This window comes from Dreissena polymorpha, chromosome 2 (assembly GCF_020536995.1).
Source record: "Dreissena polymorpha isolate Duluth1 chromosome 2, UMN_Dpol_1.0, whole genome shotgun sequence".
Lineage (NCBI taxonomy): Eukaryota > Metazoa > Mollusca > Bivalvia > Myida > Dreissenidae > Dreissena > Dreissena polymorpha.
Genome location: NC_068356.1, coordinates 81,360,251 through 81,379,937, shown reverse-complemented (window position 1 = coordinate 81,379,937; position 19,687 = coordinate 81,360,251). Strand labels below are relative to the sequence as shown.

General features: G+C 39.3%; 1 protein-coding gene across 7 annotated transcripts in view; it reads right to left on the bottom strand.

Moving 5' to 3' along the window:
- LOC127867782 (multiple epidermal growth factor-like domains protein 10) overlaps positions 1-19,687 on the bottom strand; it is a 49,253-nt gene that overhangs the window by 9,627 nt on the left and 19,939 nt on the right. For 3 of the 7 annotated variants that reach the window (XM_052409220.1, XM_052409221.1, XM_052409223.1), the window contains 14 exons: positions 15,835-15,972; positions 10,950-11,087; positions 10,386-10,517; positions 9,886-10,023; positions 8,168-8,293; positions 7,637-7,768; positions 7,255-7,386; positions 6,885-7,019; positions 6,435-6,566; positions 5,352-5,486; positions 3,758-3,880; positions 3,002-3,142; positions 2,102-2,251; positions 1,529-1,726 (listed from right to left, as the gene is read on the bottom strand). In XM_052409220.1, the coding sequence (XP_052265180.1) occupies positions 1,529-1,726; positions 2,102-2,251; positions 3,002-3,142; positions 3,758-3,880; positions 5,352-5,486; positions 6,435-6,566; positions 6,885-7,019; positions 7,255-7,386; positions 7,637-7,768; positions 8,168-8,293; positions 9,886-10,023; positions 10,386-10,517; positions 10,950-11,087; positions 15,835-15,972 (1,950 nt within the window). The remainder of the gene's footprint in view (positions 1-1,528; positions 1,727-2,101; positions 2,252-3,001; positions 3,143-3,757; positions 3,881-5,351; positions 5,487-6,434; positions 6,567-6,884; positions 7,020-7,254; positions 7,387-7,636; positions 7,769-8,167; positions 8,294-9,885; positions 10,024-10,385; positions 10,518-10,949; positions 11,088-15,834; positions 15,973-19,687) is intronic. The other 4 variants (XM_052409225.1, XM_052409226.1, XM_052409222.1 and 1 more) reach the window with 3 other exon arrangements.

The following is a 19,687-nucleotide window of genomic DNA, read 5'->3' as shown; positions in this document are numbered from 1 at the left end:
TACATGAAAGGTCTGTATTATATTTTCTAGCGCAAAGTCGGGAACCATTGTTTAAGTTTTAGTTAACCACACCGCACTCAATATTATTTCTGCCTTAGTAGGTCGAAACTCATTGGTGTTAGCTTTACTTACAGCATGTTAAACGGATGAAATGACTTACCTCCTGATGTTATATTGTGAAAAAATAATGGCATCAGAGTTTAGAGATTGATACCACTGTGATCATGATACGAGCTGACACTTGGTCTACGAGGTAATTTCAATATGGGGAATACAAGTTCTAAGTGATCATGATACGAGCTGACACTTGGTCTACGAGGTAATTTCAATATGGGGAATACAAGTTCTAAGTGATCATGATACGAGCTGACACTTGGTCTACGAGGTAATTTCAATATGGGGAATACAAGTTCTAAGTGATCATGATACGAGCTGACACTTGGTCTACGAGGTAATTTCAATATGGGGAATACAAGTTCTAAGTGATCATGATACGAGCTGACACTTGGTCTACGAGGTAATTTCAATATGGGGAATACAAGTTCTAAGTGATCATGATACGAGCTGACACTTGGTCTACGAGGTAATTTCAATATGGGGAATACAAGTTCTAAGTGATCATGATACGAGCTGACACTTGGTCTACGAGGTAATTTCAATATGGGGAATACAAGTTCTAAGTGATCATGATACGAGCTGACACTTGGTCTACGAGGTAATTTCAATATGGGGAATACAAGTTCTAAGTGATCATGATACGAGCTGACACTTGGTCTACGAGGTAATTTCAATATGGGGAATACAAGTTCTAAGTGATCATGATACGAGCTGACACTTGGTCTACGAGGTAATTTCAATATGGGGAATACAAGCTCTAAGTGATCATGATACGAGCTGACACTTGGTCTACGAGGTAATTTCAATATGGGGAATACAAGTTCTAAGTGATCATGATACGAGCTGACACTTGGTCTACGAGGTAATTTCAATATGGGGAATACAAGTTCTAAGTTCGATTGATATTCATCAATCCATTTCTAAAAAGACTAGCTTACCGAAGACCGTAAACTTGCATATTGTGTGTATATATAGCTTACCGAAGACCGTAAACTTGCATATTGTGTGTATATATGCAATATCTAAGACATTACTTAAAACATAGAGTTTTATACATGGGTTTCCAAAACTTGGCTTATGGAGTGATGTTTAGAATTTTATAAAAAGTCCCGAAGCTATTCCGGATAATCTAGCTAAAAATACTTAAACTTTGCTCTGACGCGAGTAGAAATACTTGCCTCATTTTCGAAACGTCAAGTTAAATACAAGATTGATATAACAGAATACATTTTGTCTATTTTTGTCACAATGTCCTAATAGCAGATGTGCCAATAACGCTTATAAGACTCATTTGTTTCAGTCGGTCGGTTTAAAGTATAAAATTAAACCTTAAAACTCCAAAGGCTACACAATATATGCTCGCCAAAAGAACATCTTAATAAACGATTAAAAAGTGTCGTATAAATCATACCAGTAGATTTTACGACCGCTGTATATCCGGGCATCTTGAACCAGTTTGCGCTCTGCAGAGCCGCCTGGTACTTCGTATCCATGCAACGCATCGTGTTTGACGCGCCCAAGTCGACCTGGTAACACGTGGCCCCCACGTACACGTCCGGTGCGTTAATTGCCCCGGGCTGGGTCGACGGTATCTGGGTGTTAACTGGACCTATTTGCGAGCGTATGAGCGTATACAATATGTTATCGCAAAAATGAATGATGATGATGTTTGATGATTGATGATTGATGATGATGATGATGATGATGATGATGATGATGATGATGATGATGATGATGATGATGATGATGGTGGTAATTATATGTTTTATTTGCACTAGAGAAAAGGGAGATCATAATTAATATGTTATGTTCATAAAGGACACGACTTAAAAAAGAGAAAAGGAATATACAATTATAAGAATTAAATAAGCATTTATAACCATAGATATCATTGCGCTTTGAATCCAACAATGGTTTTTCAAAAAACGTATCGTAATGTGAACTGTTTGCGTAGTACCGCTGAGACATGATATTCTATACTTACAATCAGAGGCGTTGACGATGATGCAGTAGCCGGACACGAACGTGTATCCGAAGTTACAAGTGCACGTGGCGGGTGTCCCAGTGCACGAGGCTTGGTCGTCCAGGCACGAGTTGGCGACCCTCGCGTCGCACGTGGCGCCCGTGGTGCTTTCTGAAACGCCATTTGAGGTAAACAGTAAATAAAAGAGGAAAACATTTTCACTGATTTAAATTATTAAATTATTCAGTGTTAAACGTCTTTTAATATGTAGCGTGTTGACTAAGGTTACGATGCCTTACTGCCCCACATTCAATTATTTTATTTTGACGTGTATAGATAGAAAGTAAATATTATTACGAACTCTTTTCACCGTTTTAGGGTGTGTCAAAGCCAATTATTTCATTAGATCACTCACGGTTTCATGAGGATAATTTTGACCAATGATACAGCTCGTACTTTAGAGACTTCGGGTTTGTTGTCAAAATGGCGTCGTTCGGAGAAATGGAATTTCGTCGTGCATGCGAGTACTTTAAAATTGAGAATTTAAACGACTTTCAGAGTAAAGGTATCTCTAGTCTCTTACATGGGCGCGATGTCTTTGATGAAAGATTCCTGTATTTTTCCCTGTTATAATGCTACAACAAAACACACATTTATTTTCTATGGCGGCCGCCATTATCCAGGCGAAGCATTGACACCTCCAAAGCGAAGAGTATTCTTTTTGTAAACTGCGATCCCATTGGTCTACTGAAATGTTACAGTTAAGATCCAAACGGCGTGTATTGCTTATATTGTCCCACGGCTAATGCTGGGGAGTAACGGAATGAATTAGTCATGGGTATCCGACGATGTAGTGTTTACTCTGTTAGTTGGTGTTATAATTGCCGAAAGACATGACAATCAAAGTTTGGAACATCTTACTTTCAAAGCAGACGTTATTGTACGTATAGTATCCGGTAGGGCATGCGCACCGCCCTGTGATGCATTGTGGGTTGGTGGTGGTCCCGCCTGTCGCCGTAACCTGACAGCCCACATTCACTGCGCATGCTTGGCCAATGGTCGCTGAAAGGCGCAACATACATGTTAAACATGTATTGTTGTTGCTGTTGCTTTGTTTGATTAATTAAGAAGTAACCATGTAACGAAGTTTCTTACATATTTAGAATGTAAAGAATACTTAACACAAGTTCAAAATGAGACATGTTGTCGTTTAATAGTACAAGCATGCATTTTAATATAAGAATACCAAAATGTTATCATCATGCATGCACTATAACAGGCATAAATCAATGTATCAACGGATTTACATTATATAATACATTTGAATGTGAAACAAACAGTTCCGTTATATGAAAAAATAAATAACAAGAGATGTGATTGTCAGTAACGCAATGCCCCCTTCTGCGCCGCTGTGAAGCCATATATTTGACCTTTGACTTTGAAGGAAGACCTGACCTTTCATCACTCAAAATGTGCATTTCAATTAGATACACATGCATGCCAAACATCAAGTTGCTATCTGAAGCGACATAGAAGTTATGAGCATTTTTCGAAACCTTAATGCGAAGCCTAAATGCAAAGTGTGACGGAAAACTAGACGAACGGTCCGATCACTATATGACCTCCTTCGGGGGCATTAAAAAATTAACGAACACAAAAAGTCAATTTCAAACTTACGCATCTGACAAACGTTTCCGTTCAGTATATATCCTACGTCACACTGGCACGTGCCCTCACGACAGACGGAGTACTGAACGCTGCACGTGCGCGTTGGATTGATACACGCCTGTCCCAGCGTTGCTAAACAAAATAGTTAATGATGTCACTACATGAATACATTGTTGATTTAGGCGTTTGTATGCGTTAACATAATGAGATATTTGAAATCATCTACGGTAGGTCTGACGCACGTCGGCACTTTGTTCGCAATCTTTCGAGAATAACTTTGTCTATATTATAAGTCAAACAGTATAGCGCCTCTTTTTTGTTAAACAAGATATTATTATATTGAATTAAGTATTACAAGTACGATGTGTTTTATGTTAACAAAATAACTAATAACTCAATGTTAATATCAGTTAGTACATACATGTATATGCATATTGGAAAGTGCACATGTTTGAAACGTGTTATTTGACGGCAAATATTGTTATGATTTGTCATTCAGTAAAATAGATAAAAGATAACAAAAATGCCTAAATGAATTTAAGTTCTTCCGTAAAAACATATAATCATTAAGACATTAACTTAATTTGTTTTAAGTTAGGTTAGAGCGTGGAAACAACGGCCTTTCTTAAAGAAATGGCAAGATAGAACAGGTAAACAAACAAATAGCTATGGTAAAATATTAAACAATCAATAAGAATATAATTCAAAATATTCAAAATTTAAAATATAACAAGATATTCCACAGACACTGATGCTCCCCTCAACAACAACGCCACCTCGCCCCTCCCAATACCACATCACATGTGTAAAGAGATAAAGAGTCAGATAAAGACGACTGACTTCAAAATACCAACCAAATACCTAAACGTGTTAAAAAACTAATTACAATGGGCCATAATTATGTCACACTTTGTGACAGCCAATATTCATTTCATCAAATCATCAACACATTAAGGTCTTTCACTTGAGACAAAAAGTTACAATATATACTGACATGGAATGAAGATGAGTTAAAACACCCGTAGGGACTTCATATGCGTACGGGTAAAACATCTGTCAAACTCGTCTAAAAAATCAAGCGTTTCTTTACGATCTTCTAAACATTAACAAAGGTGCCGCCGTTTTTTAATTAGTTGAAAACACTATATTATGGCAAATATATATTATATAGTAGAAACAGACAAAGTGGCATAATTATTGATATTCACCAACTATATAAAGGGTAGCTAAAAAAGCAAGTTTTGGAATGTACCTTACGTATAGACGGATACACGGACAAGTGCAATGCTTTATGATTTCAAATGAGTCGTGTTCTGAGAAAACTGGGCATAATGCATGTGTGTAAAGTGTCGTCCCAGATTAGCCTGTGCAGTCCGCACAGGCTAATCAGGGACGACACTTTCCGCCTTATTTGGATTTTTGCTAAGAAGAGACTTCATTTTAACGAAAAATGTCATTAAAGCGGAAAGTGTCGTTCCTGATTAGCATGTGCGGACTGCACAGGCTAATCTGGGACGACACTTTACGCACAAGCATAAAGCCCTGTTTTCACAGAAGCGGCTCAAATGTTGGGCATACAGACCAAAAGAAAGCTCGGGCATACCACCAGTAGAGAAGCAATTCGTGCCGTTGGAGATAAAACCGGGATTGCATTCACATTGGCCACTAGTGGAGTTACATTCAGAGTTAGTTGTACCGCATGCACGGGCAGGGGTCGTGCAATTGTCCCCGAGGCCAGCTGGAGGCGAAGTGTGCGTAGTGTTAGTACCAGACATGCATGTAAGCAGGTATGTGCATTATCTGATGAAAGCAAACTATGAAAACGTGCGTTGAAGAAATTTCCTGTGTGAAAGGGAGACTACCAATACCGTCGAACGAACAGTTTTCCGCAGTCTTCTCCCTTGATATAAGGTATATTATCAAGAGTACCGAAACTTCGAGATTCATATAGATCCAAATAAAGAAGAAAAGCCAGATATCTCTTACATGGGAGACTGCGCAGGTAGTCACCCTTTCAAAAATTAAGCACACGTTGTTATGACACGAAAGTCTCCTATGTCTACTGCACTCCCTGTTTGTAAGCTTAAGTTAGTTAATTAATTTGTTATGCAACTACTTCATTCATGCCAACACACAACACTAATGTTATATGATAGTTAAACCTACAGTTGCTTTGTCAAGCATGATTAATATTCACTGAGGTAAAGAGAGGCTATCACATCAAAGCTTGCAGCATGTGCGTATAAACATGAACTAAAAAAGTGGCGAAATAATGATATTTAGCACATAAATTATGTTCTTAATCTTCTAATATTAATCAGGAAATTAGTAATATTAACTAGAACGCAAATGCATTTTGGGTCTTCAAGAATGGAATACAAGAAACGCTGTGCTGTAAACAAATCCCATGATTGAGCAATCTACATATGAATGGCAATATGTAACCCGCTTCCTTAATGTCTACTCTATAGCTGAAACACATAATGCGGGTGCTTGAACAAATAGCTACACACTTAGTAAGAAAATATACTAGTATAACAATTCTTTGGAGAAGGGCGTCTAAAAAGGGAATACGGTATGTGGTATAAGTATGGGTGGTGGTGTAGGCTATGGTGAGGTGGGTGGGGCGTATAGTTCAACCACCGACGGTGTTCGCTTTAGCTAGGTCTACTATCAGCTTCCTAACCCGTGCTAATGACGCATGAAGAACCCGAAGAGGTGAAACCGGAAGCACACTCGCAGGTGCCCTGTGGGCCACACACACTGTTGGCGATGGTGCACGTGCGAGCTGGGTTCACGCACTGGCCTCCTAGACCCACTGTGAAGAGAGTCGTTGAAGAAAATGTATAATGTCACGGAGTCTATGAGGAACACAATACTTATATTGGTAGAACGGATGAAGGGTGTGAAGAAGAGAAACGTGCGTGAATCCGAATAAGTAACGACTAGCGTAAACTTTATATAAAAGTTTGTGTGTTACACTTAGCGATATATTGTGAAAGATTAAGTACACATACATCGGGGGACATTTAAAAATAAATCACATGAATTATAAAGAAATATCAAGATCTCAATACTTTTCAAAAACAACTTTTAGGATTATGAACAATAAACAATGCATATAAACATATCGCACCAGAACTAGAAACGCAAGTCGATCCTGATTGGACAAAACCAGACGCACAAGTACACGCCCCCTGTTGGGTGTCACACACGGTGTTGCCTGTGACGCAAGAACGAGGGGGATTTACGCAGCTCTCGCCGATATTAGCTGCAATAGATTGGTATGGGATAGTTGGGACTGATAATGTTGATGGGCACTTTATATACGTATTAACAGAAGACAACTCTTAGGTAAGAGTCCCTATATACTTATTAAAGAATAATCATTGGACACGACATAAAGTGGTTGTGTAAGAAACACCATGATAGGGGATCCTGAATTCGCAAGAAACCTTGAGGTTACCCTGACCAAAATGGGTATAAGTAGTAAAACTGACGCTAACCTGAGCTAGATATACAAGAGGATCCCGACTGAACAAAGCCCGTGCCACAGACGCAGAAGCCCTGGGCTCCGCATATGGCGTTAGCGGTGACACATGACCTTGAGGGGTTGGCACACTGGTCACCAAGGGCGGCTGTACACAAGAAACATATACATTAACTGGTCAGTTCATTTTTGCAGTAGCTGGTCGGTTGGATATTGTGTATAGTAAATCAAAATTCTTGACATAAATCACGGACATATGATCCGCTTTATGTGATACTAATATATGTAGAAGGTATTTAAACTTAGCATTTTAACTGTTTAGTCAACAGAGATATAATTTAAAAGGAAGATAATACAATTTAATTTTTGTAAGTTCAGACATTCGTAATTTTGCTAACCATTGGATGTAATACAAGTAGATCCGGACTGAACAAAGCCGTTAGCGCACACACAGGTGCCCGATCCTCCGCACACCGTGTTGCTCGTGGTGCACGTGCGACTGGGGTTCGTGCACGACTGGCCAATTGTCACTGTAAGACCATGTTTAAATAAAATCAGGGACAGAAAATTGATCATGTGGATAAGACCCGTTGCTAGAACGAGTTTCCTTTGGTTCGTTTTTTCCAGACTTTTGAAGTGGAGACAGAACGATAGCAAAGTCATTGTCTGCTTTTTCTGAACATCTATTACCAATGCTGATACAGCAAGGTCAATGGCCTTAAACAATAATGCATTAATGGTGTAAGACCAGAGTAGTACTAAACATTTAAATATCACCGAGATATATTTACAAAGTCGCAATCAACCGTTCCAGAGAGTGGAAGTGTTGTGTCTGACTGACAAGTCTTACGTAGTTAACCACTTAACCCTCGATTTTTAAGACTAAAACGACGGCACGACAGGAAACAGTAGCCCAAAAATTTGCTAACCCGTGCTAAGGAAGCAGGCATTGCCAGACTGAATGAAACCGGAAGCGCACACGCACGTGCCGGCGCAGACCGTGTTACTCGTGACGCAGCTCCGGCTAGGGTTGGTGCAAGGCTCTCCGATGTTAGCTATAAGAAGGGAAGAAAGTGCAAACATCCAACAAAAACACCAAACGGAGAAATCAGCTAAGGAATTCTATAACTGTAAATATTAACAATACATTAAACATGTAGTCTCCAATACAAAGCGTCTTTCATTATACATTAATATTTCTTCCAAGTATGCATTAAACTTAGGAACTTGTAATCGTTCTTCTCAAATAATTTTATTACAGATATTTAAGTTTTATTGCAGCAATTAAAAAATATATATTTAGAAATGAGTATGTATAAACTATAACATATATTTAAAAGCTTTTAACTGATTTTAAGTTATAGGATTAGGTTCCTTGTGCAAGCACTTTTACTAAAATGCATTATTTTTTCAAGCATATATTTTGTTAATACATAATATACTTATACACTGTGTGTTGATAAATAAAAAAGTGCTTTGTAATATTAGCAAAACGATTTGTTCATAACAATACACCAAGTCGCCGCACCGACGTGTTAATACGCGAATACAATTAAGACACGTGGATTAGGGGAGTTACGTATGGATAAATACATATATATATATGACAAATGTGTGCATATAAAGGAATATGTTCATGTGATATACATAGCATCTATACAAGGATTAAACGGCGACCCTGTCGTCGCAAAAAAGTCGACCATGAAAAGCCTAAACAATGTTACCAAAGAATCTTTATGTAGTATTGGCATGCCTACGCATTAAGGAAAAGAAAAGCCGCAACACCATGCATACGTTCCCATGCGACCTGTACCTATCTCAACTCTATTCGCCGTATCAGTAAGACGCAAATATGTGCATGCACAAAGCATAACAAATCGCCGTACTAAACTTAACCATCCAACTGCGTTTATATTTTCTTTTATCCAATCCGATCGAAGCCAATTGCCGTTGCATCAGAGCCCAACAATACCGGTCGACCAAATATATCATGCAAACAAATCACGCTGATTATCCCAAAGAAAGCCTTTAGAAGCAGCCGATGAAACTCTGTGACGACATGCACATGCTCGGAAAGAGCGAACCAAAATAAAGGATGCATATCGACCAAAACGTGACGTAACTTTCGGAGCACTGACACGTATAATCGGAAGTCGTGTGCTACTGACCGTGTTCAGCATTTTAAAGTATACATGAACATTAATACACACAATATTAACATATTACTAAAAGCTGATAACATTCACTCCAATCAGAAGTATAATAATGATGATGATGATGATGATGATGATGATGATGATGATGATGATGATGATGATGATGATGGATGATGATTATTATTATTATTATTATTATTATCATTATCATTATCATCATTATTATTATTATTATTATTATTATTATTAGTATTATTATTATTATTATCATTTATTAACTTTATTTATGTGATTGTAAGAAGTATACATGTAATACATGGTGCAATTCCTTACATACTAGAATTATCCTCCTTTTTCCTAAATTATATCTTGCAAGGTTTATGCCTCCAACTCGCAGGGTGAATTAAGCACGAAGCAGGTGCATTAAGTAAAATAATGCCAAGAGTGCACCAGCAAGACGCCGCGGGAAAAGGTCCCGTGCAATGTCTTACCGTAACCGACCACACAGAATGCTCCCGACCGGACGAATCCGCTGGAACACTGGCACGTGCTACTGGCAGTGACGTCACACACAGAGTTTGTGACAGAACATGTGCGCGGTGGGTTCGCGCACGAGTCACCGAGACCGGCTGAAAGTCGCGTAGCGAACGTTTACGTGTTCTAGTTTTATCTAGTGAATTGCTTATCCACAACTTAACGTCAAGTTCAAAAAAAGATACAATAAGTTATTCAATAAAACAGCAATTGTAAAAATGTTCCATTCATTCCAATGAAGAAAATATAAGAGAAAAATCACACTAACTCATTAAGGCAGATATTGCAAAATATACCGTTATACCAAATAGAATCAAATAACTATAAAGTAATTGAATTGTAAAATCTCCAGAAAATCCAATAGAGGTACATATAAGGTGTATATGTCTAAATACCACATGAACGTACAAATTGTCATGAATCTCCTATAATTGGATTGTATAACACTCCTACTAACCGAAATTCAAGATGCAGGCCGTTCCGGACAGAACGTAACCGTAGTCACAAACACAGAACCCGTCCGGCCCACAGAACGAGTACGTGGTTACGCAGGTTTTTGCTGGTGTTCTACACTGTTCCCCGATATTTGCTAAATACGATGCAAAAAACGCTTCAGAAAACATCCAGAAAAAATTCCTACCCGTGTTTTCAAAATAAGAGCAAACCTTGAAGTTGTTATAATCAGTTAAATCTCAAGTAAAGGAACCGAAAGTTTAAACGAACATTATTTTGCATTAAAACATAAAACTGCCCAACGAAAAGGTAACAAACAATCGTTCACATATAAACGATACAGTCAAAACAATACACGTGTTTCAATGCAGTGATTAAGTTGGACGCACGTGGTCAAGTGAACACAACACAAATATTTAGGCGATATGCCTTACCACATACAGTGATCACATCACGTGAGATGCAGGAGACGCACGCTGACGCGCCATATTCTGTAGTTAGTAAGGTCACGTGGGTACAAACAAACCGAACGACAATATGACAATGGGACACGTGCACGTGATCTTACCCGTGCCGACCACACAGAGGAGGCCGGACTGGACGTATCCTCCCGCGCACTGACATGTGTTCCCCGCCGAGGTGTCGCACACCGCGCTTGTAGTTGTGCACGTGCGGGTGGGGTTCCGGCACGAGTCGCCGAGCCCGGCTGAAAGTACCCATATCAAGCATGCCCGGTAATGAATCCGGAAGGACTGTTTCTCACACGCCGCATACATTGTATGGAATGGCATAACCTTCATGCATGTGCAAATCTTCAAACATGATATGGGAAAGTGCGCATATATTTTGTGTACTTGTTCAGCGTGCATATTAAGTGGTGCATGCCAGTGTAGGAATAAAACCGATGTTACAAGCTTCATACTAGTATAAATGCCACTTGAAAGTGACGTTTACGAAGTCTATACTGTAAAGGCATTAGCGGTAACCTGTCTAGTTGTAAAACACGTGTGTGTGTTCAGCAGCAATTGGTCTGCTTTTCTCCCCACAGACGATGCTTGTATTGAGTATTCGTTAAATTCAAGATCATGTTGAAACCGAGGTTGTGATGAATGTGTTACAATTATTAGCATGTGTACCTAGTTACTCACAAATTAAGCTGCGCAACACACGACAGTTAATATATTGTAAGAATAAAAAGTGTGTTGATCGTGAATGGATATGGCGTTATTGATATATATATATATATATATCATGTATTTTAATAGCATGGTGCTATTCCAATAGTGTTAACCCATTTATGCCTAGCGTCTGGAAAAAAGGCCTTGGCATACAGCGTAGACCCTGACGAGACGCCGAATGACGCGGCGTCTCATCAGGGTCTATGTTGTTTGCTAAAAGGAATTTCTGTAAGAAATTTTATAAATATAGAAATAAATATACTAGACATCGCTAATATGGGGAATAAATTGATTCAATTTAGAAGGATGGGAGAGTCCATTAGGCATTAATGGGTTAAACGGAGTCACATGATCAATGCCAGCATCTTCAGTTAGAAGTAGCTCGGTCTCAGGTCGGGAACACTGCAAAACAACAGGATTCGCACGAATCTAACCGTTGGCGGAGATACACGTCGACCCAGACTGAACGAAGCCCGTGCCACACGTGCAACTTCCTGTAGCACCACAGAACGAGTCGGCGGTGATGCACGAGCGAGTGGGATTCTTGCATGACTCACCCAAAGAGGCTGCAATGCACCCAGATAGGATAACATGCGTTGAACCAAGTGATGTCACAAGAGCCAATGGTAAACAAACCCGAATAAACATGCATTAGACTGACTATTACCGTTACTATATTTAACATTTTAGGCATAGACAAAAATACATCGGCTGCTGATTCCGTAGATTTAAACGCAAATGCGTGCTCTCTTAATTTTCTTCACCATTTCGGTGAAGCGAAATGACTTACAAGAAAAGAAACACAACAATCGTTGAGGTATCTACTATTGTACTAAATGCAACCATTACTGGTGCGTCATGCAACTTGAACTGCAAATCCAATGAAGCCTTTTATAAAACGATTTTATTATATGAAGTCGGGGCTGGTAAAAAAGAGACATACCAACAAAAGTTATCACACCATTTTTACTTAAGTTAAGTGTTTGGCAACCGAAACCTACAGGGGTTATTTGAAGACGACTTTGTTGCCATACATGAGGAGAATTATACACCGATACAAAGGCTGTATTTCACTACAATACAATTTAACAATATATTAGTATTACAGAGTTCATGTGACAAACTAATGAGAAAAGGCATACAAGATATCACATATAAAAAAGACCGGATTTTTACCATAGTAAATCGCAACAAAGCACACGGATAAATAGTAGACAAAGGGTATAAAACTCACCGCACACAAACCGATTGGTAACCATAGTGAGTGATGTATAACCATAACCAGAAAACAGGATACATGTCATCGCACAAAGACCGGATTGTCAAAACAACACACTTGTTTCAAGTAAAACGCAAATGATCACGTGGACACGACATACCGCTACATAAAAAGATGACACGTCTATGAAAATCTTTGAAAATAGTGGTCACAACACGTGAGATGCAGGAGAAGAATAATGAGACGTCACATTCGTAGATAGAAATGTCACGCGGTTACCAACCAACCGATGACGACGTGAGACGTGCACGTGATCTTACCCGTGCTGACCACGCAAAGGAGACCGGACTGGACGTATCCACCCGCGCATTGGCACGTGTTCTCCGCCGAGAAGTTGCACACCGCGTTCGTAGTTGTGCACGTGCGGGTGGGGTTCGAGCAAGAGTCGCCGAGTCCGGCTGAAAGAACCCATAGCAAGCATGTCCGGTTAAGGATCCGAAAGGAGTGTTTAAAACTCGTCGCTAACGTTTTATGAAATGGAATTACCTACATGCATGTGCAAATCTTCAAATACGATGTCGACAAGTGCGCTAATACGTTGCGCAAACTTGGCACATGTCAGCGTAAAAATACACCCGATGTTACATGCAATATATAAATACTACAGTTTCGATGGTTTATATTTTAATTTCATTCTTAACTTTATTTACTTTGATAAAAGAAAATTTTCACGAAACTGCAAGATACAATACTTTGATACGAAATGAAGGGCGCATGATGACCTGCTTAGTTGTAAAAGTCATGTAAACCTTATGAAACACAGGTGAAGCGTGCACAACATACAAATACATGTATATATAAGTATATATTGTGAGAAAACTATAATGCGCATGTGTATTAATTGTGCGTTTATACGACGTGTTTGATATAAATAGCGTGTATTTTAATAGCATAATAATGTTCAATTCGCGTTAAACAGTCAGATAATCACTGTTAGCATCTGCTGTTTGCAGCAGTTCGATCTCAGGTCGGGAACACGGCAATACAACAGGATGCACACGAATCTAACCGTTGGAAGAGATACACGTCGATCCAGACTGAACGAAGCCCGTGCTACACGTGCAACTTCCAGTAGCGCTACAGACCGAATCGGCGGTAATGCATGAGCGAGTGGGGTTTCTGCAGAACTCACTCAGATAGGCTACAATGCACCCAGGCCACAATACGGTAACCATGTGACGTTAGAAGAGCCAGGGGAGGGGGAAGCTTATACACGTGCATCAAACTTTCTGCTAAAGTTACTATATTTCACATATTAAGCCCATGAAAATATTACATCTTCTACTGACTCCATAAATTAAAACACAAATTCCCCTCTCTATTTTATCTTCTTAATTTTTGTGATGAAGCTAAATAACTTAGAAGAAACAAAAGACGACACCCGTTGAAATTCCTTAAAATTACTTTTTAAGTACTACGACCATAATTCGAGTGCTGATGCGTCACACAATTCAACTGCAAATTCAGTACAGCCTTTTACCACAGATACATATAAAAATGTACTAATTTATAACACACTTGTTTCCAATTATTTAGTGTTAGGCAACCGATACAAAAAGAGATTATCTGAAGACGAGGTTGTTACCATAGATAAGGATTACAAATCCGATACAAAGCCCGTATATTCCAAAAGACAATGTAATAATATATACGTATTGCATATTGAATAAGACAATCACATGGGATATGATATAAAAGTCATCCTATGTGACAAAGATCGCATGTTTACCATAATAAACGGTTACACAACACAAAGGTATATAAATTATAAAGGGTGTCAATTCACCACACAAAACCCGATGTGTTACCATAGTTACTGATGCACAGCAATTACAAGAAAAAAAGTGTTCATGTTTTTACAATAGCGAACTGTTACGAAACCAACCCGATAAAGTATACACGTAAACACGAAAAGACAAGATTTTTACCATACTTAAAAGTTAGGCAAGCGATACGAAAGGAAGCAAACAGGGCATCGCACGAGTGAGTTACCATTGTTGACAATGCACGTGGAACCGGACTGCACAAACCCGTTGGTACATTGACAGGTGAACCCTGCCTGAGGGTCGCATCCTGAGTTGGCCACAAAGCAGGTGCGGGTGGGGTTCGAACACGGGTCCCCCAGACCGACTGAAAGGGGATCTGACCTCTAAGAACTGGTCCGACATATTAATATGGACCACATATAGTTGAAGTCAAAAAGTCTTATTATTTCTTAAGTCATACTCAAGTCTAACATAGGAGCGTTTGTTGATAAGGTGCACCTACATTCCATTTAATGGTAATAATTGTGCAGACTTCTCGAGCGGCACTTAAATCGAAACCGTAGCCAACTTTTCAAACACGAGCATAAAAACCTATCAAACTTGAATACCCGTTAAAATGAGTCTAACCATTGCTCGTCACACAGGTCGATCCTGATTGGACTAAATTGACGTCACAGACGCAAGTACCCAAAGGCCCGCATACAGAGTTGGCGGCCACACACGGCCTCGCGGGGTTCGCACATTCTTCACCTAAACTGGCTGCAAAGGAGCAGGAAATCGACCGGATGGTGGTGAGAATATTTGTATTCGGGGTGGGGTTTATAGTGGTGCAAGTCTACAGTATCTAAAAGTGCGTGCGCGTTTGTGAAAGTAAAAGCAGAATGAGAGGTAATGGAATCAAAAAGAACAAAAAGCTGATGATAATGTTGAGAACGCAAAAACTATAAATGAACGAGAAACTGGAATTATAAACCTATTAATAATAAAGATGGATAACACGCTAATAATTTTCACTGTGTAAATAATTTTAACATAATTTACGACAAAGACACGAGAAATATTATGTCCGTGGAAGTAAATGCATAATCAATATACAACAAAAAACTATTTTTTTTAAAGCCAACAAAGAGACATTTACTAAAAATAAAGCACATTTATGTATACCCATCCCCACAAGAAAAAACAACAACATCAACACGCAAGAACAGACACCAGGTGCACGTGACTTACCAGTGCCGATGACGCAACTCGTGCCACTCTGCACGAAGCCGCTCGAGCAACGGCACGTGCCCGTGAAACCAGTGTCACATTCGGTGTTGCTCGTGCTGCACGTGCGTGTGGGATTCACGCACGACTGACCAACGGAGGCTGAAAACAAGCCCGCCAGAATTTTAGAGAAAAGTAAGCTTCAATATACATTTGTATAAATATACTTGAATTAAAACTACAGTGCATCTTATTGCAAAGAAGTGGTATGGGCTTTCAAAATGAATCTTAAATGATCTCTACAACTATGCGAATGTATAGCAAGGACTTTCTGAATACACATTATCTTGAATAATAAAGGGAGCTTTAATAAGACGTGAGGTTATGGGTTGGAGTTAATTCTGCCTTATGACCGAAACAATCCTTCATTAAGACTAATCCGGCAAATAAAACAAACGTAAACACATGTTTTATAGGCCATGTCCGTCAACTATGCTTTCTTGTTGCTGCACACTTAATACATTAAAACTAGTCTTAAAATATGTTAACACAATTGTATATAAACATATAAGTATAAATATACCAAAAGAGCAGTTTACAGTTAAAGATATATAGTTTCAGCATTAAAAGTGTTCAAAACTGAAAAATATAATTGCAATACAAGAAATCCTTCAAATAAACAAATGAGGGATTACTGATGTATTATGTGACATGTGAACAGAACTAAAGATATGTTCTGTTCTACATTACCCCAAATTTAGAAGCTGTAGAAGTGTGTTGCAATATTTCAAAACAGAGCTACAAGTACATTGTCTTTACAAGTAACAGAGCTACAAGTACATTGTCTTTACAAGTACACTCAGATGTGTCCTTACACGCGTACCGAATTACACATAGAGTATAGGAAATAATAAAGGATTAGTGCGTAAACAAAGCATAAATACCACTCTTGATATTATAAACGGATTACTTTTACGTAATACCATCTGTCATTGTATGAATGCAAGGCAAAAATGCCAAACTTTTAATTCATAAATATCAAGTTAAAGATAAATCGTCGCTTTATATATTTTCATATCGGCGTTACTTATGTTGTTTTGACAGATGAATGTGATTAATGTTGTTTGTAATTAAAGTTTTTTTTTGTTAATGCAATTTTGTGTACTTTTGTTGTTGCTGCTGTTAATATTGATGTTAATGTAATAACTGCTCATGCGGGTTTACCTCTTGTTGAATGTGTTGTTGTTCTTCTTGTATGTATTGTTGTTGCTATTGCTTACACAGATGGTTAGCGTGTGGCTATGTCGGACCGTATTTGGTACAAAAACGAATATGTACAAGTTTGTACCATATTCGGCCGAATATGGTACAACTGTCTGATTGTACCATATACGTGTCTGCAGTTTTGGGGTAAAATGCCTGACCGAATATGGTACAAACTTGTACCATATTCGGATGAAAAATGTACCACATTCGTTCCGAATATGATACACACTCATCATCGTAATCATCATCATCATCATCATCGTTATCTCATCATCATCATCATCATCATCATCATCATCATCGTTATCTCATCATCATCATCATCATCATCATCATCATCATCATCATCACATCAATTATCAACACCCCAATGATCATCATCGTTGTTATCTTTACCAACACCACCATCATCATCACCATCAAAACCAACATCATCATATCCATTATCATGATCGTAATGGTGATCACAAAAGTTTTTTTTGTGATGATAATGACAGCGATGTTTTCGGTCGATAATGAGGATGTTGTGATGATGATGACGACGATGAGAATATCATCATCATCATCGGCCAATAAACATCGCCATCATCATCATCACAAATATTTTGTTATCATCATCATCATTATCATCATCGTCGGCCGATAAACATCGCCGTCATCATCATCTAAAAACTTATCATCATCATTATAACCATCATCATCGTCCGATAAACATCGCTGTCATCATCATCCCAAAACGTTTGTTATCATCATCATCATCATCATTATCATCATCATCATCATCATCACCACAATCATCAAACCCCAATCATCATAACCACTGTCATCATCATCACCACCACCATCATCATCACAATTTTTTTATCATCATCATCATCACAAATGTTTTGTCATCATCATCATCACATATTCATTTTACATTTTGTATTTTATAATTTGTTTCATTCAAGAGATTCAACAAACTTGTACTTTTTTCATTTATTGGTATACTGACAGGATTTTTCAAAGTAATATTGAAGAACATAGAACAGCATTTAAATTTTAATCCAACTGTAGCATTTTGACAAGACATAATATACATATATACATTCATTTTAGTAGCAGCCAAAATATCCCAAATGTGCTTCGTAAAAAGTTACCAGTAAATGAGCAAATGACAACAAATTTCCGGTAGAAGAACATAATCATCAATCACAAAAATAACATAACAGGTTTCCAAACACCGATATACATGTATATTTCACCTGTAATGTCTGTACATGACATCTATGATATCATACCAACCGATTCCACTAACACGCCATTTTGGCCCCTTGATGATTTCTTTTATTGCCGAAATAAGACCGCTGTTTCTGCCCGCTCTTGTTAATAGGAAACGAACGCTAACAGGATTTCTGTTACTAGTATCTAGTCCAATATCCGGCCGAATGTAAATTCTAGGTGTTTGCAAACTCATTGACCTTATTAAATCTCTAAAGGGTTTGCCGACCTTCGCCAACACAAACTGGATTGACGGGTTTGATTGTATGCAGAACTTAAAAATTTCAACTTGAATGTGAAGTGGTAACATCAGAAATGGAAAAGTCGTTCGCTTCTGTGCCCTCCTATTGTTTATCATATCTTGAAGCTCTTTCAGGGCTGAACACACAGAGACGTCACCAATGTCGCCAGAGTCACCGTTGTCGCCGGAGTCACCGTTGTCGCCAGACGCAGCGTTGTCGCCGGAGTCACCGTTGTCGCCGGAGTCACCGTTGTCGCTGGAGTCACCGTTGTCGCCGGAGTCACCGTTGTCGCAAGAGTCACCGTTGTCGCCAGACGCAGCGTTGTCGCCAGATGCAGTGTTGTCGCCAGACGCAGCGTTGTCGCCGGAGTCACCGTTGTCGCCAGACGCAGCGTTGTCGCCGGAGTCACCGTTGTCGCCGGAGTCACCGTTGTCGCTGGAGTCACCGTTGTCGCCGGAGTCACCGTTGTCGCAAGAGTCACCGTTGTCGCCAGACGCAGCGTTGTCGCCAGATGCAGTGTTGTCGCCAGACGCAGCGGTGTCGCCGGAGTCACCGTTGTCGCCAGAGTCACCGTTGTCGCTGGAGTCACCGTTGTCGCCGGAGTCACCGTTGTCGCAAGAGTCACCGTTGTCGCCAGACGCAGCGTTGTCGCCAGATGCAGTGTTGTCGCCAGACGCAGCGGTGTCGCCGGAGTCACCGTTGTCGCCAGAGTCACCGTTGTCGCCAGACGCAGCGTTGTCGCCTGACGCAGCGTTGTCGCCAGACGCAGCGCTGTCGCCAGAGTCACCGTTGTCATACGACTGTTCTAAGCGTGATATTATGTCCTTGTACACGCGTTGATTGATACGGATACTAACGTAATGCATGCCAAATCCTTCTGGGAAATACCCCAATGCAATTGTTCCAACATCACCATCGAACTTTCCATCTGCTGACACAATTGATGAGTGTTCTAGTCCTCGGGTAGAAACTACCAGGCACTGCAAATTATATTCTCTCATAAGTGCAATGAGCGTGAGGTTGTCGCCGTATGTCCCATTCTTAGACATATTCTTAACGTATTCATCAAATGTTTCATCATAGACAAAAGTTTCATAGAAATATCTGTT